The sequence below is a fragment of the Vipera ursinii genome (genome assembly GCF_947247035.1).
Source record: "Vipera ursinii genome assembly, chromosome: Z".
Lineage (NCBI taxonomy): Eukaryota > Metazoa > Chordata > Lepidosauria > Squamata > Viperidae > Vipera > Vipera ursinii.
The window spans coordinates 963,309-987,481 of record NC_139517.1 but is presented as its reverse complement, the minus strand read 5'-3'; the positions used below and the strand labels follow the sequence as shown (position 1 = coordinate 987,481).

At 50.1% G+C, this 24,173-nt stretch overlaps 2 protein-coding genes across 2 annotated transcripts; one reads left to right on the top strand and one right to left on the bottom strand.

Annotated features, from left to right (window-relative positions):
- Positions 1–298: 298 nt before the first annotated feature.
- On the bottom strand, positions 299–18,801 carry LOC310649507 (asialoglycoprotein receptor 1-like). Its single transcript, XM_083377998.1, has 9 exons — positions 18,674–18,801; positions 6,897–6,991; positions 6,174–6,290; positions 5,104–5,199; positions 4,738–4,809; positions 3,581–3,667; positions 2,725–2,876; positions 1,133–1,239; positions 299–721 (listed from the first exon to the last, which is right to left on the bottom strand). The coding sequence occupies exons 2-9, from the start codon at positions 6,988–6,990 to the stop codon at positions 571–573; spliced, it is 876 nt and encodes a 291-aa protein (XP_083234124.1). The 5' UTR covers position 6,991; positions 18,674–18,801; the 3' UTR covers positions 299–570.
- LOC310649911 (zona pellucida sperm-binding protein 3-like) lies at positions 9,035–22,896 on the top strand (the record flags this gene model as incomplete). The annotated part of the gene is made up of 11 exons (XM_083378742.1): positions 9,035–9,061; positions 9,867–10,271; positions 11,694–11,812; positions 13,000–13,103; positions 13,428–13,605; positions 15,102–15,222; positions 16,332–16,423; positions 17,218–17,348; positions 18,690–18,809; positions 22,574–22,681; positions 22,829–22,896. 11 exons carry the CDS (start codon positions 9,035–9,037, stop codon positions 22,894–22,896), a joined length of 1,473 nt encoding a protein of 490 aa, XP_083234868.1.
- Between the last annotated feature and the right edge of the window lie 1,277 nt (positions 22,897–24,173).

The following is a 24,173-nucleotide window of genomic DNA, read 5'->3' as shown; positions in this document are numbered from 1 at the left end:
GCATCAGACCTTCGCTCCTTCCGGCGCAGTCTGAAGACCCACTTATTTGAACTAGCTGGTCTGGCCTGATGGGAGAACGTTAGGGTTTTTAATGGGTCTTTTATAGCTTTTATTGCTATTGTAATTTTTAATTGGGCATTTGTTTAATTCCTTTTTAATTTTTGTATTGTTATTTATATATGCCCTGTTAACCGCCCTGAGTCCTTCGGGAGAAGGGCGGTATACAAATTTAATAAAAGTAAAAGTAAAGTAAAGTAAAGTAAGTGGAAGACGGAGAGGCGGCTACTTTAAAAGAAGCTTTATTGTTTTAAAAAGACCTCTGATCAGGGCGCTTTGCTTTCAACCCTCCCAATGTTCCAACAGCTTTGAAGCCAGCTCTGGGTCCCGGGTGCAAGACTTTGCCCAACATTTTTCAGCTTTGCAGGGAAGTCGCACGAGCATCCCAAGGACACGGGTTGGCTCTCAGCCCCCCCCCCCCCGATGGTCAACCTGCCTCATGCACACACATGCACGCACACATGCATGCAGAGAGAGGCCGGCCCAGTGAGGTAGGAGGGGCCGTGGTGGTGTTTAGATGCCCAGCTCCATCTCGCAGACCCAGGTGAAGCTGCGGGAGCAGTGGTTGTCATTCCACAGGCCGTTCCCCATCATGTGGGCGCAGTCCTCTCCTCCCCCAAGGCCGTGGCCGTACCAGTGGTCTGGCTGGCCGGGGGCCCAGTCCCTGAAAAGGAAAAAGGAAGAAAAAGGAAGTTGATCCCAAGTTGATCCCCCCCACCCTGCCATGTGTTGGACTACAACTCCCATTGCCCCCAGCCAGCCAGGGCCTTCCGATCCTACTTTCCCTGCTTCTCCCTCTGCCTGAACTGGATTTTCCCAAGAGGCGCCCAGAGGCTGGCCAGCCTGCGGATGCTCAGAGGGCCCCCCCTCCAGTGAAGGCAGGCGGAGGCCGTCCAGCAGGATGATAGCCCCCTTCAAGGAGGGAATAAAAAGGATATCGCCGACACCCCCTCCCACTTTCCAGAGGTATCCCCCCCCATGAAAATAGACTCTGCAGTCTGCTGCCAGAAAATGAGGGTGGGGGCACTTTAACCCTCTTTGGGGGGTAGAGGGCCAACGGTCAAGCGGGACTCACTTTGGGTCAACCTCGTACGCAGAGCCGTCCACCCACTTCCAGGACCCGCTCTCGTCGGTCAAGCCGATCCAGGTGTCGCTTCCGTGCCTGCCGTTCTTCACAAAGACCTGGCGGGAGAAAAGACGCATTCGTTCACACGCTGGCATCTCCCCAAAACCATTCGTAGCCAAAATCCTGGACTGGCACTTCTGCAACATCCATGCGGAGTTAGGGAGCGTGGTGGGAAGCCCGCATGGAGATGTACAGCACCAGGTCCTCGCCTTAGGATGGCAACCAAGCCCCAAATTTCCATCGCTAAGCGAGACATGGCTTAAGTGAGTTTTGCCCCGTTCAAGACCTTCCTTGCCACAGCGCTTAAGTGGATACCTGGCGTCCTTAAGTGAGTAACATGGTGGTTAAGCGAATCCCCGTGGACTTGGCTTAGTCGCAAAAGGGGATCGATCGCGTGACTTCACGGATGCTGCGACCATCATAAATACAAGGCAGTTGCTAAGCATCCGAGTTTTGATCACATAACCACAAGGTCTCAGTCACTTGTCTGAGATGGTATAGGTCCTCCTGCTTGAGTAGGGGGCTGGACTAGAAGACCCCCCAAGGTCCCTTCCAGCTCTATTCTGTTCTAAGGATGTGTCATGGTTCTGACAAATACAGTACCTCAAAGAACTTTAATTTAATTTTTAATTTAATTTATTAATATTTCTATACCGCCCTTCTCCCGAAGGACTCAGGGCGGTGTACAGGGCAAGAATAAAACACAAAACTACAAAAATTAAAAAGTAATTAAATACATACCCATAAAAAACAATAAATACATTAATAAAACCCCAATAAAATGATAGTAAAAACCCCACCAATCCCCCCTCAGGCCAGGCCGGCTTGTTCGAACAGGTATGTTTTCAGATCGCGGCGAAAGGAGCGAAGATCGGGCGCCGTCCGGAGCTCAACCGGTAACTGATTCCATAGCTCCGGGGCGCCCACAGAGAAGGATCTCCCCCTGGGGGCCACCAATCTACATTCTCTGACCGGTGGCACCCTGAGGAGGCCCTCTCTGTGGGAACGCACAGGGCGGAGGGAAGTTGACGCCGGCAGCAGGTGTTCCCTGAGGTACTCCGGGAACTTCAAGGCATTGTTTACCTTAAAGAATCTTTTAATGGAGTACCATAGCTTTGGCAGATACATGGTCGAAGCCAAGATCTGCCCTAAACACATCATATCAAAGCACAATTCCCTCCTTTAATTGAACGTCCTAAATCACATTCTCCAATTAGCTTAAAATGCAAACTTTCCCTCCCTTCTTCAACTCAATTCTTACCTTCTCTTATTACAAACAGTCTTGAGGTACACTCTCCCTAAGTTGTCAAGCAAGAACATCCGATGTTAGCAGCATTGACAGGATGCCGCGACGTTCATCAATGTGAAAAACAGCCCTTAACTTCAGTCACTAAACAAACTGTCATAAGTCCGAGGACCGATTGTAAGGGCCGAGTGTTCCAAAGTCCGGGCAGGGAATGGCGGGGAGCCCATGAGGAGCAAGGGCCGTCACCCTGCCCTCTCTCCTGCCCCCTGCTGGAGACCCAGCCCAGCCCACCTACTTTCTCTTCTGCGGAATTGATGATCACCAAGTGGGATTTCTTCTGCTGGCAGGCTGTTTTGGCCCCCTGCCAGGTGTCCGTCGACTGGGGTGTCCAGTAGCAGCTGGAACGAAAGGTCAGCCAGCCTTTGGGACAGCAGCCGCTTTTGCTCCCTGTCAGCGGAGAGGAAAAAACCAGAGCAAAAAAATAAAAAAGACGTTGAGACTTCGGAAAAAGTGCAGAGAAGAGCAACAGAGATGATTAGGGGACTGGAGGCTAAAACACACCAAGAAGAACAGCTGCAGGATTCGGAAACATCTGGTCTAGAGAAAAGAAGGACTAGGGGGGACATGATAGCGGTCTTCCAGTATTTGAGGGGCTGCCCCAAAGAAGAGGGGGGTCCCCCAATTCCCCAAAGCACCTGAAGGCAAGAGAAGAAGCAACGGATGGAAACTCATCGAGGAGAGAAGCGACCTGGAATTAAGGAGGATTTTCCTAACAGTGAGAACAATTAACCAGTGGAACGGCTTGCCACTGGAAGTTGCGGGGCCTCCAAAACTGGGAGTTTCTAAGAAGAGACTGGACAACCATTTGTCTGAAATGGAATAGGGCTTCCTGCCTGAGCAGGGGGTTGGACTAGAAGACCTCCAAGGTCCCTTCCAACTATTCTGTATTCTATAGATGTAAGTAGAAAAAGAAACGAATGAAGAGAAGAGAAGAAGAGGAGAGAGGAGGGGAGGGAAGGGAGAGAAGAGAAGAGGAGGGGAGGGGAGGGGAGGGGAGAGGAGAAAAGAGAAAAGAGAGGAGGGGAGGGGAGGGAGGGAAGAGAAGAGAAGAGAAGAATAAAATATAATAAAATAAATAAACCAGTTTTTACCATTGCTCTTAATTTCAATAATTTCACAGCGCAAAGCCCTGGAATTCTGCTCTATGGTATCCAGTTGGGTCTCGCTCAGTTTCATTACTGGAAGAAGAAGAAGAGCAGAAAGCAGCTTCGCACAGATACACACAGACACATAAACACACACACAGCAGGATCCCAAGAGAAAAACTGGATCCCATCCAGTCCATGGAAGACCTCTCTCCTTGCCCTGATGCCACCCTGTCTCCGTCTACAAAAAAAGCACCTTTATGGTGGCAGACGTTGAGTTTAGTCCAGTGTTTTTTAAGCTTGGCAACTGGAAGATGGTTGGACTTCAACTCCCAGAATTCCCAGCAAGCACAGCTGGCCAGTTGCCAAGTTTGAAAAACAATGCATTAATCAATGGTGCCAAAAAAACCCACTAAGACATCTGGTTCAGAGGCAGGTGCTTTCATGAGCATCAGCAGTTCCTTTCATCTGTGCAGGCTGGCTGGGGAATTCTGGGAGAATTCTTGAGAATTCTGGGACTTGAAGCCCACCCATCTTCCAGTTGGCAAGTTTGAAAAACACTGTGCTAATTGATGGTGCCAGAAACCCACCAAGTTATTTCATTCGGAGGTGGGTGCTTTCATAAGCAGCAGCAGCACCTTTCATCGGTGTATGCTGGCTGTGGAATTCTGGGAAAATTCTGGGGCAATTCTGGGAGTTGAAGTCCACCCATCTTCAAGTTGCCAGGTTTGAAAAACATTTTGTCAATCAATGGTGCCAAAAAAAAAACCCCTAAGCCATTTGATTCCAAAGCGGGTGCTTTAATGAGAAGCTGCAACTGCATCAGCTCCCTTCATGGATGCATGGGGAGGCTAAGCTGATTGGGGGGGTTTGTTAAGTTGGGATGGAGGAAAGGGAGGGGGAAACAGGTTGGCTGGGCACCTGCAGATGCCAGGTGAGCTGGCTCATGAAAGCAGCTGCCTTGTAATAAAAATTGCTTGAATTCTTTCCCTGACACCTCCTGACATTTACAGCAGCCACTGTGTCCCCTTTCTCTTGCCAGGGATTTTGAGACTGGAGAAACACAGCAAGGAGCATCCCTTATTCCTCTGTGGAGACCCCAAGTCGCCCCCAAACTGCAGCCAGCTGGAAAAAGGCTTTTTCCAAGGGTGAAAAACGCTGACCTTTCGAAAATTTATCATTTTCCTGTAGCAAAATTTTCTCCAGCGCAGTCAGTTTCGACGTGGTGTTTTGCCCTAAAGAGGACAAAAACGAGGGCCCCATGAGAGCGGGGCCAATTCCCACTGGCCCCAAAGAGTCCTTGATTCGAGGACAGTGGGTAGAGGTGGACCCCTTCCTTGGCAGGAATCGCACCAGCAGCCTTCCCGCCCTCTTCCTATGACAAATGTTGCTCCCCATTCTCCAATAAGATAGGCACCCCAGCGGATGCCTACCACACCTGGGAAAGAGTAGCCCAAGGGATGGGGCTGGCTTGGGGAAGAGGGGGTGGGGGGCTTGCACGCTGCTTCCCGCCCCCTCTGGCTCCTTACTTTTGCCCTTGAGCGTGGTGACCCCCTGCTGGATCATCTGGCTAATATTTTGCACGCCCTTCTGGGTCTCCTGGAGCGTTTTGGTGAACCAAAGGCCTGGAACAGAGAGGGAGGGAGGGAGGGAGGAGAGCCGAGGGAGGGGGCAACCCATAACCTTATCCCCAGGCTGTAGAAGCTGACCCTCTCCTCCTTTGGCACAGGGTGGGCTCTCTTTTCCACACATGCAAAAGCTCCGTTATTCCCTCATTCTCTCTAGTTTTGTCCCATTCCTACAACGCTCAAAACCCAGGTTAAAAACAAAGGGAAAAAACCAAACCCACAGCAGTTGTCTGGATTGATTGCCATCATATGGGAGGTCTCAGCAAGTTTGAACTTCGCACATGGACCCACCCAGCTTTCTCTTCTTCCTTCACTTCCCATTTCCAGTTACGACTGAAATTGTGGGCTCGATTAGGGCTGTAAATCAGGGACTAGCTGTAGCTGAGGTTGGACTAGATGGTGTGCAACAGCCCTCTAGCTTTAGCCAGTTCCTACAACACCCCAATCCCAGGTTTAAAAAACAAAGAAACACAGTGTCTTCCTGCATTTCCATCACTTAGATCACATGTCAAGGATGACACTTTGGCAGCTACGTGCCTCTCCATGAGAGTCTGAAACCTTTTCAAGGACACAAGAACAGGTGTGGATTTGAAGCAGACAGTTCCCATAACAAAGTGAACTTGTTGATGTGGACGAAGTAAGACGTTGGGGGGGGGCGTGGAATTGGCTGGGAAAATTATTGTTGAAGTCTATGAACTGGTGTGGGAACCTCAGTTTTGCTTCAACATACTCATGCAGTGTATTCACTAAACAGTAAGATTTTCGGAGACGGAATAAATCCGGGGTTGGATTCTGGAGCTGGATGTTGACACCACAGTGGCTTTGGTTTTCTCATGGACCAATCCACGTTTCTCTTCTTCTTTCACTTCCCATCTTGTACGCTTGTTCTCCAACTCCAGGTCTGCCCCCACGCTTCCTCCTCCCTGTGGGCTTGCACCCCACGTCTCCGCTCGCTTGTGTGACACACTCACCTTGAATGCCCAGGATACTGACTGAGAGGATCAGAACAGCACAGAACACCATCAACACCAAAAGGAGACGGTTGGTGGGACAGACACGCCGGGAAATAGAGTTCGACAACGGGAAGTCTGTGCAAAGAGAAGGATGTCCTGAAGACCCCCACCCACCCTTCAAGGATCAGAAGGGTAGGGGGCTTTCCTCTGGAGAAACGAGTGCAAGAATCTCTGAGACACCCACCAAAGGTGGCACTTTCTGGACTTGCAGCCCTTACTTGACCTCAGGAACGTGACATGGCTCCCCCAAGGGAGGAGACTGAATTAGAATTATTAGAATTAAAATTAGAATTATTAGAATTAGAATTATTAGAATTAAAATCAGAATTAGAATTTTAGAATTTTAGAATTTTAGAATTTTAGAATTTTAGAATTTTAGAATTTTAGAATTTTAGAATTTTAGAATTTTAGAATTTTAGAATTTTAGAATTTTAGAATTTTAGAATTTTAGAATTTTAGAATTTTAGAATTTTAGAATTTTAGAATTTTAGAATTTTAGAATTTTAGAATTTTAGAATTTTAGAATTTTAGAATTTTAGAATTTTAGAATTTTAGAATTTTAGAATTTTGCTGGAAGGGACCTGCTCAAGATCTCCAGGTTTCCACCCTACCTGCCCACGTTCTCCCCCCCACATACACACACACAGGGCCCGTGCATGATTCGAATCTGCTTCCAGATACCTTTTTCAAAGTGTTTTTTGTATTTCTCCTCCCCTTTTGCAGACTGGAATTCCTCGTATGTCTCGGGCATAGTGGGGGGCTCCGGAGCCTCCATGCTGGGGAAAAAAAGGGGCAGAGGTGGGTGGGTGGGAGATACTGGAGGGGAGGGGGAGGCAATGGGGAAGGGGCTATCACGGGGCACATGGGGGATCTCGGAGATAGGGACCAAGAGGCAAGCCTCTGCAGACCAGGATCCTCAACCTTGGCCACTTTAAGACGGGTGGACTTCAGCTCCCAGAATTCCACAGCCAGCCATGCCTGTTTTTTTTCACCTATCCCTTAAAGCGGAGAGATTGGAGACGAAGGGATTATAAGAGAGTAAGCAGGGCCACAATGAGTATGCTGGCTGGGGAATTCTGGGAGTTGAAGTCCACCTGTCTTAAGGTTGCCAAGGTTGAGGATGCTGGTATGTAGAGACAGCTTCACCTCTCAAAAGAAGCAACCCGACTTCACACACACACACACACACACACACACACACACACACACACACACGTCTCTTCTTTAGCTGTAAATTGCCAGGGGTCATTTTACTAGAAGGATAGTCCTTACTTTACAACTGCTCATTTAGTGACCGCTCGTAGTTACAACCGCACTGGAAAAAGGGACTCGTGGCTGTTTTACACACAACCATTGCAGCGCCCCCCTCCCCCGTGGCCACCTCATCAAAATTCGGCAACTGACTCCTGTTTGTGACGGTGTCCCGGTGTGTGTGTGCGTGTGTCCCGTGATCCCCTCTTTTGCGACCGTCCGACCAGCCGAGTCAGTGGGGAAGCCAGACTCGCTTAAGGACTGTGTGACTTAATGACGGCGGGTGTTTCATTTCAAAACCACGGCAAGACAGATCGTCCGACGGGGCAGAACTCATTTAACAACCCATCTCGCTCGGGTGCAATCGTAAGTCGAGGACTGCCTGTAGAACGGTACGGAAGTACTGTCAATCAAGAAACTAAATAAAAGGTGTTTTTTTTCTCTTTTTCCAACATCGCAATTCAGGATACTAATTTAAGAGGGAGGTGGGGTGTGGACCCCCGCCCCAGCTGGTGTCAATTGAGGTCTGTAAGGAGAGCTTTGGTGAGTTCAGCTCGGCCTTCCCCACCCTGGTGCCTACCCCTCCCCTATCCCTCCCCTGTGCAGACAATATATACTGTAATATATATTATATATATTATATCATACAGGTAGCGTTACTACCGCTTTACCAGGCCCTGCAATACGGCCTCCAGTTTTGGTCGCCACGAGGTAAACAAAGAGGTTGAGAGTTTGGAAAAAGTTCAGAGAAGAGCCACTAAAGAGGATCCAAGCCCTGGGGGCCAAAACATACGAAGAAGGGCTGCAGGAATGGCCTAGGTCCAGTTTGACGAAAAGAAGGATTAAGGGGGACATGAAAGCGATGTTCCAATATTTGGGGGAGGGGGTTGTCCCAAAGAAGAGGGGGTGGTGGTCACGTTATTCTCCAAAGCACTGGAGGAGAAGCAACGGATGGAAACTCATCAAGGAGTGAAGCAAACTGGAACCAAGGAGGAATTCCAACCAGTGGAACCGCTTGCCACTGGACGTTCTGAATGCTCCAACACTGCAGGGTTTTAAGGAAGAGCCGGGGGTTGGACTAGAAGACCTCCGAGGTCCCTTCCACCTCTGTCATTCTGTTATTCACCCCAAGGCAACTCTCTCTCTCTCTCTCTCTCTCTCTCTCTCTCTCTCTCTCTCTCTCTCTCCGACTCGGTGGAGGAAGCCCCTGACCACGTCCTCGGCTACTCACTTGACCACCGAAGTCGCCATGCTGTCCGGCGGAGCCTTCCACCCCCTTCTCTTCCTTCATGGGACTCTCTGCTCACCAGACCTCGGTTAGGAGGCTGCCCTGGGCAAAGTTTGGCCACAGCGAAAGTCCATCGCCCAATTCCTCCCCCGCCCACCCACCTTCCTGGCTACCAGGAAAGCAGGGCCGGCCGGAAGAGGCTGGACCAGGCTGTAGGAGCCAGCAGTGGGGCCCTTGCGGTCCTTCACCCCATCCCGGGCAACCTTTGCTCCGTCAATATTGTCTCTCCCCAGAGCAGCTGAGCGCACCGTTTGCTTGATCGACGCTCTGCAAGTCGGAAATGGGTCAGCGCTTCTCAAGCTTGAAGGTGGGCGGACTTCACTTCCCAGAATTCCCCAGCCAGCAGAAGAATTATGGGAGCTGAAATCCACCCGTCTTCAAGTTGCCGAGGCTGAGAAACATCACTGCAGAAGTGGGCCTTAAGGAAGGCGGAATGGAATGGAATGGAATGGAATGGAATGGAATGGAATGGAATAAGGAAGGAAGGAAGGAAGGAAGGAAGGAAGGAAGGAAGGAAGGAAGGAAGGAAGGAAGGAAGGAAGGAAGGAAGGAAGGAAGGAAGGAGTTGTGTAGTGGGTTCTGGAGAGCAGGAATGACACCGAGACGATGACTACAGCATGGCAGATCTTTATTAGGTGGAAGTGACTGTACTGGGGAATAGGGGTTACCTGCCCTCCTTTTATACCTGGCCAGGTGAGCAGCCGGCCAATCGGTTTGAACCTCTGTTTCCCGCCGAAACTGGGTTCCCGCCAAAACAGTTACAGTTCAACGCCCCCTGGTGGTGACTGCTATAAGTGTGTATGAGTTCTCTTCACCTGGATACATAACAGAAGGAAGGAAGGAAGGAAGGAAGGAAGGAAGGAAGGAAGGAAGGAAGGAAGGAAGGAAGGAAGGAAGGAAGGAAGGGAAGAGACTGCCTGGCTGAGACTGAAACCCACTCTCTACCATGGGACTACTTCCTGCTTCAGTATAATGGGCAAACCAGGGGCGTGAGGACGCTTTGGTTAAAGCAGCGTTCCACCCCCAGTGATGAGCGCAGTCTAGCTTGGCCCTTCCTCCCTCTCTTTCCTGATCCTCTGATCCATCCTGTGGCTTGCCCTGTTGATTTCCAGCCTGCCACACCTTCCTGGCTGGGCGGGGCCAGGCTTAATTGCTTGGGCCAGGGAGCCACAGGTGAGCAGCTGGCCCCAAACAGCCTCACCTGCCGACGTTTCCCCGGCTGGGCTGAGTCTTTGGGACCAGCCATGGCTGCCTGGCTCTTTCTCCACTTGCTGGCTCTCTTCCTGCGGGGGTGCCCGGCCCGGCTGCCCACCTATGCCCACCCCTCGGTCCAGGTGCAATGCGAGCCGCACCGGATGGTGGTGACTGTCCACCGGGACCTCTTTGGGCTGGGGAAGATGGTGGAGCCCAGGGAGCTGGCTTTGGGGCCTGCCGCCTGCCCTCCTTCCAGTCTGGAGGCTGCGGCAGGAGTGGTGGTCTTCGAGGTGGGACTCCATGAGTGTGGCAGCGTGGTGCAGGTATGCCCGTCGAGGGGAGGGGGGATCTGGAGGAAGAAAAGGGTGGGCTGGGGGGGCTGGAGATCTGCCACCAACTCTGAAGGACCTCCCGACACCAGGCTTTCCCAACCGTGACCACTTGAAGATGCAAAGCTGGCTGGGGAATTCTGGGAGTTGAAGTCCAGGAATCTTCAAGTTGTGAAAGATGGATTAAAGCAGGGGTCTTCCAACTTGGCCCTTTGATGACTTGTGGACTTCAATTCCCAGAATTCCTCAGCCAGCATGAGGGAAAAAGCACCCTTTGATGACTTGTGGACTTCAATTCCCAGGATTCCTCAGCCAGCGTGAGGAAACTATGACCCTTTCATGACTTGTGGACTTCAGCTCCCAGAATTCCTCAGCCAGCGTGAGGGAACTGTGATCTTTTTGTGACTTGTGGACTTTATCTCCCAGAATTCCTCAGCCAGCGTGAGGGAACTGTGATCTTTTTGTGACTTGTGGACTTTATCTCCCAGAATTCCTCAGCCAGCGTGAGGGAACTGTGATCTTTTTGTGACTTGTGGACTTCAATTCCCAGGATTCCTCAGCCAGCGTGAGGAAACTATGACCCTTTCATGACTTGTGGACTTTATCTCCCAGAATTCCTCAGCCAGCGTGAGGGAACTATGATCTTTTTGTGACTTGTGGAGTTTATCTCCCAGAATTCCTCAGCCAGCGTGAGGGAACTGTGATCTTTTTGTGACTTGTGGACTTTATCTCCCGGAATTCCTCAGCCAACGTGAGGAAACTATGACCCTTTCATGACTTGTGGACTTTATCTCCCGGAATTCCTCAGCCAGGGTGAGGGAACTATGATCTTTTTGTGACTTGTGGACTTAAGCTCCCAGAATTCCTCAGCCAGACACGCTGGCTGAGGAATTCTGGGAGTTGAAGTCCACACGTCATCAAAGGGCCAAGTTTGAAGAGCCCCGGATTAAAGAAAAGAAGCCAGTTTTGTTTCTAACCCCTTCTGGACTTTTGTCGTTGAGGTGGGGGGAAGGAAGTAATGAAAGTTTGGTTTGGGGTTTTGCTGACGAGGAAGATCTAGTGTTCTAGACTAGAAATGGCTAGGGCACATTATGATATTTATATATTTTATATAAATATAAAAGTAAAAAGCTGAGGTTTTATGTCATGACCTCATTCTACTGCCCCAACTGGAGTCAAAGCTTTTCTTTTTCTTTTTTCCTCCCTGACTTTCCCCTGACTTTCCTTTTATTATTTTGATAAACTAATAAAATATTCGAAACCGGGAGAAACGCGGTCCTGACCCGACGGTCCGCACAGTTTCCTTGTCGCCCCGTTTTCCCGACACTTGGCACCCGCGCCTTGTGGGTCGGTGGGTGCAGCCTGCGTTTCCCGCCCCCACCCCCCGCAAAACCGACCTGGCTCCCCTCTTTTCAGATGACCCCTGACTTCCTGGCCTACCGGACGCAGCTGTTCTACAAGCCTTCGCTGGCCAGCCACCCGGTCATTGCCCGAAGCCGCGGGGCCACCATCGGCCTGGAGTGCCGTTATCCCAGGTGGGGGTCAGCTGCGGCTAGGCCAGGCGGGGGGGGGGGAGGGGGGGAGGGGATGGCAGGTGAGGGAGAGGACTCTGCCCACTGGGGCCTTGCTCCTTGCTGCCTTGAGGAAGGCGGTGGCTGCTCTGGAGAGGTTGGCTCAAAGGGATGGTGAAGGGGGGAGGGAGAAGAGGAAAGAAAAAGGGAGGGAGGGAGGGAGATGGGAATAAGAAAAAGGAAGGAGGGAGGAGGAAGGAAGGAAGGAAGGAAGGAAGGAAGGAAGGAAGGAAGGAAGGAAGGAAGGAAGGAAGGAAGGAGGAGATGGGAAAAAGGAAGGAAAGTAAGGAAGGAAGGAAGGAAGGAAGGAAGGAAGGAAGGAAGGAAGGAAGGAAGGAAGGAAGAAGATGGAAATAAGAAAAAGGAGGGAGGGAGGAAACAGGCAGGAGGAAGGAAGGAAGGAAGGAAGGAGATAGGAAGGAAGGAAGGAAGGAAGGAAGGAAGGAAGGAAGGAGATGGGAAGAAGGAAGGAAGGAGATGGGAAGGAAGGAAGGAAGGAGATGGGAAGAAGGAAGGAAGGAGATGGGAAGGAAGGAAGGAGATGGGAAGGAAGGAAGGAAGGAGATGGGAAGGAAGGAAGGAAGGAAGGAAGGAAGGAAGGAAGGAAGGAAGGAAGGAAGGAGATGGGAAGAAGGAAGGAAGGAGATGGGAAGAAGGAAGGAAGGAGATGGGAAGAAGGAAGGAAGGAGATGGGAAGGAAGGAAGGAGATGGGAAGGAAGGAAGGAAGGAGATGGGAAGGAAGGAAGGAAGGAGATGGGAAGGAAGGAAGGAAGGAGATGGGAAGGAAGGAAGGAGATGGGAAGGAAGGAAGGAAGGAAGGAAGGAAGGAAGGAAGGAAGGAAGGAGAGTGCTTGGTTGAGACCAAGGCCACCCACGTGCCTGGCTGAGGAATGCTGGGAGTTGAAGTCCACAAGTCATCAAAGGGCCAGGTTTGAAGGCACCTGCCTGTGGACTTCAGCTCCCAGAATTCCTCAGCCAGGAACGCTCAGCCAGGGCCACCTTTGAAGACCCCTGGGTCATATGAAGTACCAGGTTGCCGTGACATGGGAAGCCAGCACGAATCAAGAAAGCTGGGGGGGGGGAGGGAGGGAAAGAGAGAAACTGGACCTCCCACTCCCCCCTTGTTTCTCGTTTCTCTTCCTTCTTGCAGGAAGGACAATGTGACCAGCAAAGGCCTCCAGCCCACCTGGTACCCGTTTGAGTCCACGGAGTCGAGGGAAGCAAAGTTGGGGTTCTCCTTGAGGCTGATGAACGGTAAGGCAGCCTGGAGGAGACCAAAGTCTGGAGGGGTTCAGCTGAGGGATTCTGGGAGTTGAAGTCCAGAGCTCTGAAATGTCGCCAAGGTGGAGAAGCTCCGAGGAGAGTTGATCGCCTTGTTTGACGCTTCTGCGTTGGCCAACCGGCCAAGCTGAGGTTGGTTGACCATCTAGGGTGGACCTCTTGTGACATCTCCTGGGGCTGCTCTCCACTGGGGTACACTTTCATGCCAACTGGTCCCCCTGAGCTGTTGGCATCCTGGTAGCCATCGTAACCGGTGGTGGCCCAATCAACCGTAGCTTGATGTCTTCCTTGGCTCAGATGATTGGACGGCCGAAAGAGCTTCTGACCGCTTCCTGCTAGGAGAGCCCTTGCGCCTCCAGGCTGATGTCCAGGCGGAGGACCACCCGCCCCTGAGGCTCTGGGTGGAGAGCTGCAGAGCCGGCCTGAGCCCTGGGCCCACCTCCGGGCCCCAGTATGACCTCATCGGGGCCAGCGGGTAAGAGCTGCGCCGTGGCAATGATGAAGCGCGGGAAAGCCACCCCCAGCCCTTCCCCGCAGAGATTGTGGGTGCTCCATCACTGGAGGCTTTTGAGAAGAGACTGGACAGCCATTTGTGGGGGAATAGTATGAGATCTCCTGCCTCGGACAGGGGGTTGGACTAGATGACCTCCAAGGTCCCTTCCAGCCCTAGGCTTCTATGATGTCTCTCTCCCTCCCCCTTTCTCCATCTGTCCATCCATCCATCTCTATTTATTTATCTATTTCTTTCGCCATCCATTCATTTATCTGTATCTATCTGTTATCTATCTCTCTATCTCTCTATTTATCTATCGATCTATCCCTTTCTCCATCCATCCATCCATCCATCTGTATCTCTCTCCATCTATCCCTTTCTCCATCCATATCTATCTATCTATCTATCTATCTATCTATCTATCTATCTATCTATCTATCTATCTATCCCTTTCTCCATCCATCCATCCATCTGTAACTCTCCACTATCTATTCCTTCATGCATCCATATCTATCTATCCTTTTCCATCCATCCATCCATCTATGTCTGTCTGTCTGTCTGTCTGTCTATCTATCTATCTATCTATCTATCTATCTATCTATCTATCCCTTTCTCCATCCATCCATCCATCCATCTGTATCTATGTCTGTCTGTCTGTCCCTTTCTCCATCCATATCTATCTATCTATCTATCTATCTATCTATCTATCTATCTATCTATCTATCTATCTATCCCTATATCACTCTATCATTTATGTCTGCATTTCTTTATATCTATGTCCCTATATCTATCTCTCCATCTTCTCAAGAAAAGGTCAGGCAACCCTTTTTCCTGGAGGGCCGAAGGCCTCGGGGCCCTGGAGCTTGGACTAGAAGAGGTTGGCCATCACCTTGCAAGGCTTGAAGCCGCCTGCTCTCCCTCTGGGTTGGGAGGGACCACAATTCCCAGAGTTCCATTCTAGCTGGGAATTATGGGAGTTGCGCCTTAATTCAGAAGAAATGGCGGCTGGCTCATCCTGCCAAGCAGCAAGGGGGAGTCCTGGACTTAGGACCACAAATGAGCCCAAAATTTCTGTCGCTAAGCGAGATGGTTGCAAAGTGAGTTAAGTACCCCAATTTACGGCCTTCCCTGGCCACTGTTATTAAGCGAATCACTGCGGAAGTTAACGTGAAAAACACGGCTGTTAAGCGACTCTGCAAAAGGGGAATCACGTGACCCCCTATGGAATGCTGCGACCGTCATAAGTATGAGTCGGTGGCCAAGCAGATGAATTTTAATCGTGGGAGCAGAGGGATGCTGCGACGGTCCCAAGTGTGGAAAACCAGCCCTAAATCCCTTTTTCCACAGCCGTTGTAACTTTTAGTAATGGTCATTAAATGAACTGCTGTTAAGTCGAGGACCGTCTGTACTCTGGGAGAGCGATGGGTGGGAGGAACTGGGGGGTCTGGCTAGTAGCTGATACCCCCCCTCTCCCGCAGATGCCTGCTTGACGGGCGGGGAGAAGGGGTCTCGTCCGCCTTCCTCACCCCACGGCTGCACCAGGAGACCCTGAGGTTCACGGTGGACGCCTTCCGATTCGCTGGAGAGGCCCAGAAGCTGGTCTGTCCTGCTGTGGAGGATGGGTTGGGGTGTGGCGGGCAAAGGGCTCATGTGCCTGGATGGATTCTGTTCATTCGCACGCACGCACACCAGGAATTGCAACACTTGAGGGGGTTGGGGGGTCCCCAACAGCTTTTTACAAAGCTTCAACCCCCCTCCCCTCCATTTCTCTCTTCCCTGATGACCTGAAGCCCACCATAACAGCTCACTTGGTAGGGCTTATTAAGCCACAATTCACAGGCTAAGCCAGCGTTTCTCAAACTCGGCACCTTTAAGACGAGTGGACTTCAATTCCCAGGCATCCCCAGCTAGCAAGGATTTACTTGCATTCAGGACAATGAACAAATGTGGCTAGGCCAGGGGTAGGCCACCTTGGCTCTTGTATGACTCGTGGACACCATGCTGGCTCAGGAATTCTGGGAGTTGAAGTTCCAGAAGTCAACAAGGGAGCCATAGCTCCCCCACGCTGGCTCAGGAATTCTGGCAGTTGAAGTCCACGAGTCATAAAAGAGCCAAGGTTGCCTACCCCTGTACTAGACTATCCACGTTTGGTTTGGGGTGGGTGGGTTGTAACTTAATAGATGGTGGGAATACAGTAGACATAATATATCTTTACTTCTGCAAATTGGAAAAAAAATAGTTGGCTGGGGAATTCTGGGAGTAAAATTGCCCAGCCTGAGTAATACTATGCGAAGCCAAACCCAGACGCACTAAATTATAGTATCGTGTGAAGAGTGAAACCTGAATAAATCTGAACGGCTGCATTCACACACTTTTTCCTCATCCTGGTTCAGCCGTTTCTGGCCCAGTAGCCAAAACGGCAACCCTCCCCCCCCCAAAAAAATCCAGTTTCGCACACAGTGTCTTTACAGACCCAGGAATCCAGGATTGGTGTCAGACATATCATGACATCATTGCTGAGCCTGGCACACAAACCCCGTTATAAAATTGAGCCCTTCGGTTTATTCGTCGTTTTGGATTTGGCCCGAACGATGATGCTTAGCTGGCCAGGGAATTCTGGGAGTTGAAGTCCACCCAACTTCAAATGACAAAGGTTTATGGTGAGGGAGGAAAATGTGGATTTTTTTAAAAAATCCTTTTTCCCCCAGATCTACATCACCTGCCGCCTGAAAGTTACCCCAGCAGAGCACCCTCCGGATGCCTTGAACAAAGCCTGTTCGTTCGATGCCACCAGCCATTCGTGAGTGCACACCCCCCCGGCCCAGCACACACCGTCCTCAACTTATGACCATCTTTCCGTCGCTAAGCGAGACAGCCCTTAAAGTGAATTTCACCCCATTTTACGTGCTTTTTGCCACCACGGCTAAACGAGTTACTCTAAAGTTGTGAAGTTAGGAACATGGGGGGGGGGGGGTGAAGGGAGCCTGGCTGCCCCACCGCTGGTCAGACCGTCGTGTAATCTGAGTCAGTTGCCAAGCTTTGGATGTTGGATCACGCGACCGTGGGGATTGCTGCAGCGGCCGTTAAGGGTGAAAAACGGTCCCAAGTCCCTTATTTCTCTGCCGTTGCCCCTTTGAGCCGTCACTAAGTGGATTCGAGGACTGCCCCTATTAGCCCTGCTCTGTCCTGCAGTTTTCTTAAGGGCAGTGTGGGAGTCGTAGCGCGGCACCCGCAAAGAGCAGTGGGATTGCGGGTGGCTGGGAGACCCTCTAGGAATCTTGGCCACCCGCCCTGTGAGGTCTGCAGCCTTCCCTTCTCTGGGGTCCCCAGTGGTTGAACCCACGCAAGGGAATAGAGCAGGGGTTCCCAACCCCAGGGGGTGCGAGACGATATTCCAGGGGGTGCAAGAAATTATAGCATGCGTGCATAATTCGTTGCTGTCCTTTTGAACTTTTGTAAGGGGGGCGAGAATGTACCAGAAGGGTCCGAGGGATCCCGGGGGGTGTAGAAAAGGTTGGGAAGACCTGGAATAGAGGCTGGGTCTCCTTCTACAGCCAGCTGTTTCCCCCTCCCCCCCGCCCTCACCCTCGGTAGGTGGGTCCCTGTGGAAGGACCGAGGGCCATCTGCGGCTGTTGCGAGGCCCGGCGCTGCAGTGGGGCAGTGGAGGGGCTGGACCCCGAAGGCTCTGAGGACGGAGAGATCCCCGGGCAACGGAGCTTGACAGGTAAATACCGCGGGGATGAGCAACAGCAGAGGTGATTTACGGCTTCTGCGTTTGAAGTGAGAACAGGATACAGCTGGAAGGGACCTTGGAGGTCTTCTAGTCCAGCCCGCTATACAGAGGTTGTGTATAGAGCACGCTTACATGCGTGTTATGTATGTGCACACTTGGAGAGCAAGCCGCTAAATTTCAGTTTTAAATGGATGCCGTTGTGCCCACAGTAAAAAAATGACAATAAAGGTTATCTATCTGTAACAGGAATCTTCAAACCTGGCCCTCTGATGACTTGTGGACTTCAACTCCCAGAATTCCTCAGCCAGGCAGTCATCAAAAGGGCCAAGTTTGAAGACCCCTGTTTTACACAATCTGCTCTGCTGCTGCCCTCTGGTGGCCATGTGTGGTCCTGCAGCCCTTTTCTTAACTGGTAAACAGCCAAAGTTTGCTGGTTTCCCCGCCATTCCGTTCCCCCCCCCAAAAAAATACCCCCCCCCATTGTACAAAACATTCCTTCTCTAAAGAAGCCAGAACGGGCTGGGTTTTCCAGTTTCCAGACTGGAAGATCAAACCCAACCTCAGGATGGTTAAACGAGGAACGCTTGCAGGATTTGGGTACGGCTAGTCTAGAGAAAAGAAGGACTAGGGGGTGACATGATAGCAGCGTCCCAATTTCTAAGGGGCTGCCCCAAAGAAGCGGAGGGAGGGTCCCCCTATTCCCCAAAGCCCCGGAAGTCAGGACAAGAACCAACGGATGGAAACTCATCAAGGAGGGAAGCAACCTGGAACTAAGGAGAAACTTCCTGACATTAGCCGATGGAACTGCTTGCCACCAGAAGGTGTGGCTGCCCCAGCACTGAAGAGAATAGCCATTTGTCTGAAGTGGTACAGGCTTTCCTGCCTGAGTTGGACTAGAAGACCTCCAGGGCCCCTTCTGATTCTGTTATTCCGCTCTTCTGTTAATTAATCGGTGGAATGGCTTCCCTCCAGAAGTTACGGCTGCTCCATCACTGGAGCTTTTCAAGAAGAGAACAAGCCTTTTGTCCGAAAGGGTATAGGGTCTCCTGCTTGAGCAGGGGGGGGTTGGACTAGAAGACCTCCGGGGTCCCTCCCAACTGTGTCATTCTGATAAACCACCATCTTCACTTCGTGGTGCTCTCTCCGCAAAGCCTGCTTTAGCTGCCGTTGTGTTCCTTCCAAGCTGGCTAGGTTGACATTCAAATGGGGAAGCTTGGGGGTAGGCGGTGGGGGGGGGATAGCTCTCCCCATTCTTGCCAAAGGGGTCCGAGCTGAGAGTCCCGAAGGAAACCGAGAAGGGCTTAGCTAAGGCTCACCTTCTTATGTCCACAGAGGAGACGGCTGGTCCCGAGGTCGCTCTGGCCCTGGGGCCCCTCTTTGTCTTGGACGCTCAGCGAGGAAACGGCGGTCAGTTTCCTGGAGAACCGGCCGAGGAGGAGATGGCGAGGGAAGGTGAGGGGGTTTCTCTCCTTATGAGCACTCGGGGCTTCAAGGAGGGTCCCGTGAGGCGAAAGGCGTTTCCCGACCTGCGGTTGGGGAAGAGAATTTTCTGGAGTTTCACTTCTCCTTTGATTCCTGGAGATCCGCGTCAATCACTTTCTCTGCAACTCTATTTCTGACTCAGCACCGGTTCCTGCGAAGCCACGTTCCCCTTATTAAATTATTAATTAATTTAATAATAATAATATTCGGGGCACTGGGAACCATGTCCAAAAACTTTGCAAAACACATGAAGAAACTGCAGCTTCCTGCCATAACTCCAGCAAAGCTACAAAAAACTGCGCTACTCGGAAGATCTTACATTTTAAGGAGGTACCCGGTCGGTACCTAGGATGCTGGCAGCAACCCGTGTCAACCATTAGTGCCAGCCAATTTGAGTGTTCAGTTGACTGAGTTTCATGTTTTATGAATAAAAGTTTTATATAATAATAATAATAATAATAATAATAATAATAATAATAATAATAATAATGCTACTCGGAACATCTTAGATACCTGGTTGAAACCTAGGATGCTGGCAGCAACCCGTGTCAACCGTTAGTGCCAGCCAATTTGAGTGTTCAGTTTTATGAATAAAAGTTTTATAATAATAATAATGAGGAGGAGGAATAGTAGTAGTTGGAAGGGACCTTGGAGGTCATCTAGTCTAACACCCTGCCTGAAGTGAAACCTCCGCCTGAAGTGAACCGTTCAAAGTGGCAAAAAGAGGCCGAAATGGAGGCCGACGTTTTTGTTGCTGCGTGAGAAATGCGCTGGGCTTTGCTCCGTTTCACAGCTTTCCTTGCCGCCCTGGTTAAGCGGGTCCCTGCAAGATGTTCCGTTAGTAACGCAGGTTGTTGAGTACATCAGACTTTGCCTGTCAGGAGGTGGCAAAAGGGGAAGATCGGGTGTGTCCTCTCTGGGACGCTGCGAGCGTCGTAAATACGAGTCGGTTGCCAAGCGTCTGAATTCACCACGCTGCAACGGTCGTTAAGTGTGAAAAATGGTTGTCATTGGCTTGTTTTCAGCGCCGTTGTATCTTCAGTCACTAAATGAAGTGTTGTAATGAAGTGGCTGGCTTCCTCTCCCCCCCCCCCCCCGCACCCCTTAATTTGTATAATTGCATTTTGGGCACTTGGTAACCAGCTTGTAGTCATTTGCAGCACACCCACACCCCAGTCATGTGAGATTTACGATTTTACACCAGGGGTCTTCAAACCTAGCAACTTTAAAACCCCTGTTTTACACCAACAGGCCAGCCCATAATAACTCATTCACTAATTGTAGTATCACCACACATTCTCCTGACTGCTTTTGTAGCATCGAGGTGTAGTTTCCTAAAGTTGGTGCTTTTAAAAAAACAAACAAAAAAAAACAACGAACTTTCATCTTGATGAAACCTTGCAGATTTCAATAATAAATGCATTGGGTGTTTCCCCCCCCCCCAGAAATCAATAGCTTTAGTTTTGACTCTGAATTTGCCAGGTATCAGATTTCATTTTCCTTGTTCTGAAGACCAGAATCCTTGGCCCTCTTCCAGTAGATTAGCACTTTTAATTATTCCCCAGAGTTTTTCAGTGCGTAGAGATAAATCTTGATCTCTCTTTAGCAAAGGGTTGGAAGTGATTACCACTTTATTACCATTTCATTATGCCTGGGTAAGGCGTCCAGTTTTGGTCACCACGATGTAAAAAACATGTGGAGACTCTAGAAAGAGTGCAGAGAAGAGCAACAAAGAGGATCAGGGGACCGGAGGCTCAAACATATAAGGTTGCTGGAATTGGGTATGGCTACTTTAATGAAGAGAAGGACGAGGGGGGGACAGTCTTCCAATATTTTTGAGGGCTGCCCCAAACATGAGGGGGTCAAGCTATTCTCCAAAGCGCCTGCGGACAGGACAAGAAGCAACGGATGGAAACTAATCAAGGAGAGAAGCAACCTGGAAATTAGGAATTTCCTGACAGTTACAACAATTTAATTAGTGGAACGGCTTGCCTCCAGAAACAGTGGATGCTCCATCACTGGAGATTTTCAATAAGAGACTGGACAAGCATTTGTCTGAAATGGTGTAGGATTTCCTGCCTAAGCAGGGGGTCGGACTAGATGACCCCCCCAGGTCCCTTCCGGCTCTTTTATTCTATTATCTTCATAAAGGGCTACGATATCCTCTGGATTGTAAATAGCTCTGCAAGTACCGTAATTTAGCATTCCCCTCTCCATCAGCCCCAATCCAATTCCCCCTTTTCCCTCCTCTGCCCAATGGAACAAGAGCACTTTGATTAGATTAGAGATCAAAGTGGATTTGAATCAATCTGCCTTTTCTTTGCCACCTCAAAGTATTTTGCTGCTTTCATGGAGCAGCTGTTTGATTCCTCCCCTTTTTATTTTCAACACGTAGAAAAAGACTTTTTATGTTTTTGTTAGTTAGCATCCTTTGCCAAATTCAGCTCAAGCCTTTCCATACAGTTCTGGGCAATTTGAGCCGTCCTTCGTCACTCACTCGAGTTGAATCCTGCAAAAAATATTTAAAGTCAGCTTTGACAGCTGGGGAGGAACTCTGCCAGGGCGAAACATCTGGAGGAAGCACATACTAAATAATGCCAAGGCAGCATTTTAACTCTCGGGGTGGCTGAGTGCATAGGGACGCTTGTGGATGTGGGGAAAATGTCACACGGCCTCGGTTGACTGCGGCCAAAGGTTACGTTTCGATTCACGAAAAGCTGGAACAAAACAAGTTACAAAGGCGCTGAAAAACAGGGACTTGGGACAGTTTTCCACCCTTAACGACGGCTGTAGCATCCCCAATGGTCGCCTGAATTAAAATTCAGACACTTGGCGACTGGCTCACATTTACGACGGTTGCAGTGTCCTGGGGGGAAACCACGTGATGCCCTTTTGCCACCTTCTGACAAGCCTAGTCAATTTGGGGCTCAGCTTGGGCCATAAGCTAAGGAGTTTATGTATATCGGTGCATGGACTCGGGGTGTGGAGGAAGGAGATGTTAACCAAGAAGTCTGAAAAGGTCAAAAGGGGGGGAACCTTGGCTCTTTTATGACTCATGGACTTCAACTCCCAGAATTGCTGAGCCAGCATGGGGGAACTATGGCCCCCCCCTTTAGGACTCGTGGACTTCAACTCCCAGAATTCCTCAGCCAGCATGGGGGAACTATGGCCCCCCTTTAGGACTCGGACTTCAACTCCCAGAATTCTGGGAGTTGAAGTCCACAAGTCATAAAAGAGCCAAGGTTCCCCACCCCTGGTCTAGGTTCCCCTGCATTTCGCTTACGGCCATCGCAGCATTCCCCCGCGGTCATGTGATCAAAACTCACGATGCTTGACCACCACTGACTCATATTTATGACGGTTGCAGCCTCCCAGGATCAGGAGATCCCCTTTTGTGACCTTCTGACAAGCTGGATTCACTTAACGACCGTATTAGTCCCTTAACAGCTGCAGTGATTCATTTAATAACGGTGGCAAGAAAGGTTGCAAAATGGGGCAAAACCCGTTTAACTTGCTTAGCGATGGTAACTTGGAGCCAAGGACTACCTGCGTCCACAGGGTCTGAATTTTGATCACGTGACCACAGGGGTTCTCCAGCGGTCGTGTGAAAAACAGCCATCACTCAATTTTTTTCCAGTGCCGTTGTAACACCAAGCGTTGTAAGCTGAGGACTGACTTGTACTGTAAACTGATTTGTGTACATCTAACGGGGGCTCTTTTTCTACTCCTGACAGAATTGATCCCAGCTGTGTCAAAGATGACCCAACTCCACTTCAGAGAGCAGCAGGGGTCTTCCAACGTCCCAGGGGATCGGAAAGATCACTTGGGGCTGTCCTTGGAAGGTAAGTGGCTGATAAGCCCGGGGGGGGGGTCTCCCACCTTGGCCCACTTTACAGCTTGTCAACTCCCAGAATTCCCCAGCCAGCATACTCATTGTGGCCCTGCTTACTCTCCTATACTCCCTTCCTCTCCAATCTCTCCGCTTTAAGGGATAGGTGAAAAAAAACCAGACATGGCTGGCTGGGGAATCCTGGGAGTTGAAGTCCAACAGTCTTGAAGTCCACCAATGGCCAGGTTTGAGGACTCCTGCTTTATAATAATAATGGAAGGGACCTTGGAGGTCTTCTAGTCCAACTCCCTGCTCTGGCAGGAAACCCTATACCCTATTCCAGGGGTCTTCAAACTTGGCCATTTCAAGACTTCAACTCCCAGAATTCCTCAGCCAGCTGGCTGAGGAGTTGAAGTCCACAAGTCTTACAAGTGGCCAAGTTTGAAGACCCCTGCCCTATACCATTTCATTGCCGAAGTCAAGATATATTACCTCTTACTGCATTCCCACTGTCTACTAAGAACGTTAACCAATCCAAAAAAAAGTGATATTTGTTCTTATGCTGTCCATGCTGAATTCTGATAAACCCTTGCTGGCTGGGAATTCTGGGAGTTGGAATTCCACAAGTCTTAAAGTGGCCAAGGAGGCAGACCCCCGGGATAAGGAATCCGAGCTATACTGGTCCTCTGTTTTGTTCCAATGGGCAGCTTCCAGTTGTTGGATCACAAAGCCGATAATTCCCGGGGGGAGGGGGTTGATATAGCGCCCTCTTTTGACTTCTGGAAGGGCCTCCGAAATGGCATCAGTGTAAAGCATCAGCCTCAAGGCCTCTGCCTTGGTTTGCTCTGCCGGGGGGGGGCATTTAGAGCAGAATAGAGCTGGAAGGGACCTTGGAGGTCTTCTAGTCCAGCCCCCCGCTCAAGCAGGAGGACCTATACCATTTCGGAGAAGTGACTGTCCAGTCTCTTTTTTAAAACCTCCTGTGATGGAGCGCCCACGATTTCTGGTGGTCAGCTGTTCCACTGGTTCATTGTCCTCACTGTCAGGAAGTTTCTCCTTAATTCCAGGTTGCTTTTTCTCTTTGGTCAGTTTCGAACCATTGTTTCTCGTCCTTCCCTTTCGTAGTTTGAAGAATAATTTGATCCCCTCTTCCTTTTGGCAGCCCCTCAGATACCGGAACGCTGCTATCCTGTCTCCCCTATTTCTTCTTTTCTTTAGACTGGCCAAATCCAAGTCCCATGGCCGTTCTTCGTATGTTTTGGTCTCCAGGCCTTGGATCCTCTGAGTTGCTCTTCTCTGGACTTTTCCCAAACTCTCAATATCTTTTTTCTGATATGGTGACCAAAACTGGCTGCAATATTCCAGATGTGGCCTCACTAGACTTTTACAAAGCGGTGATGATAATAATAATAATAATAATAATAATAATAATAATAACAACAACAACAACATAATAATAATAATAATAATAATAATAATAATAATAATAATAATAATAATAATAA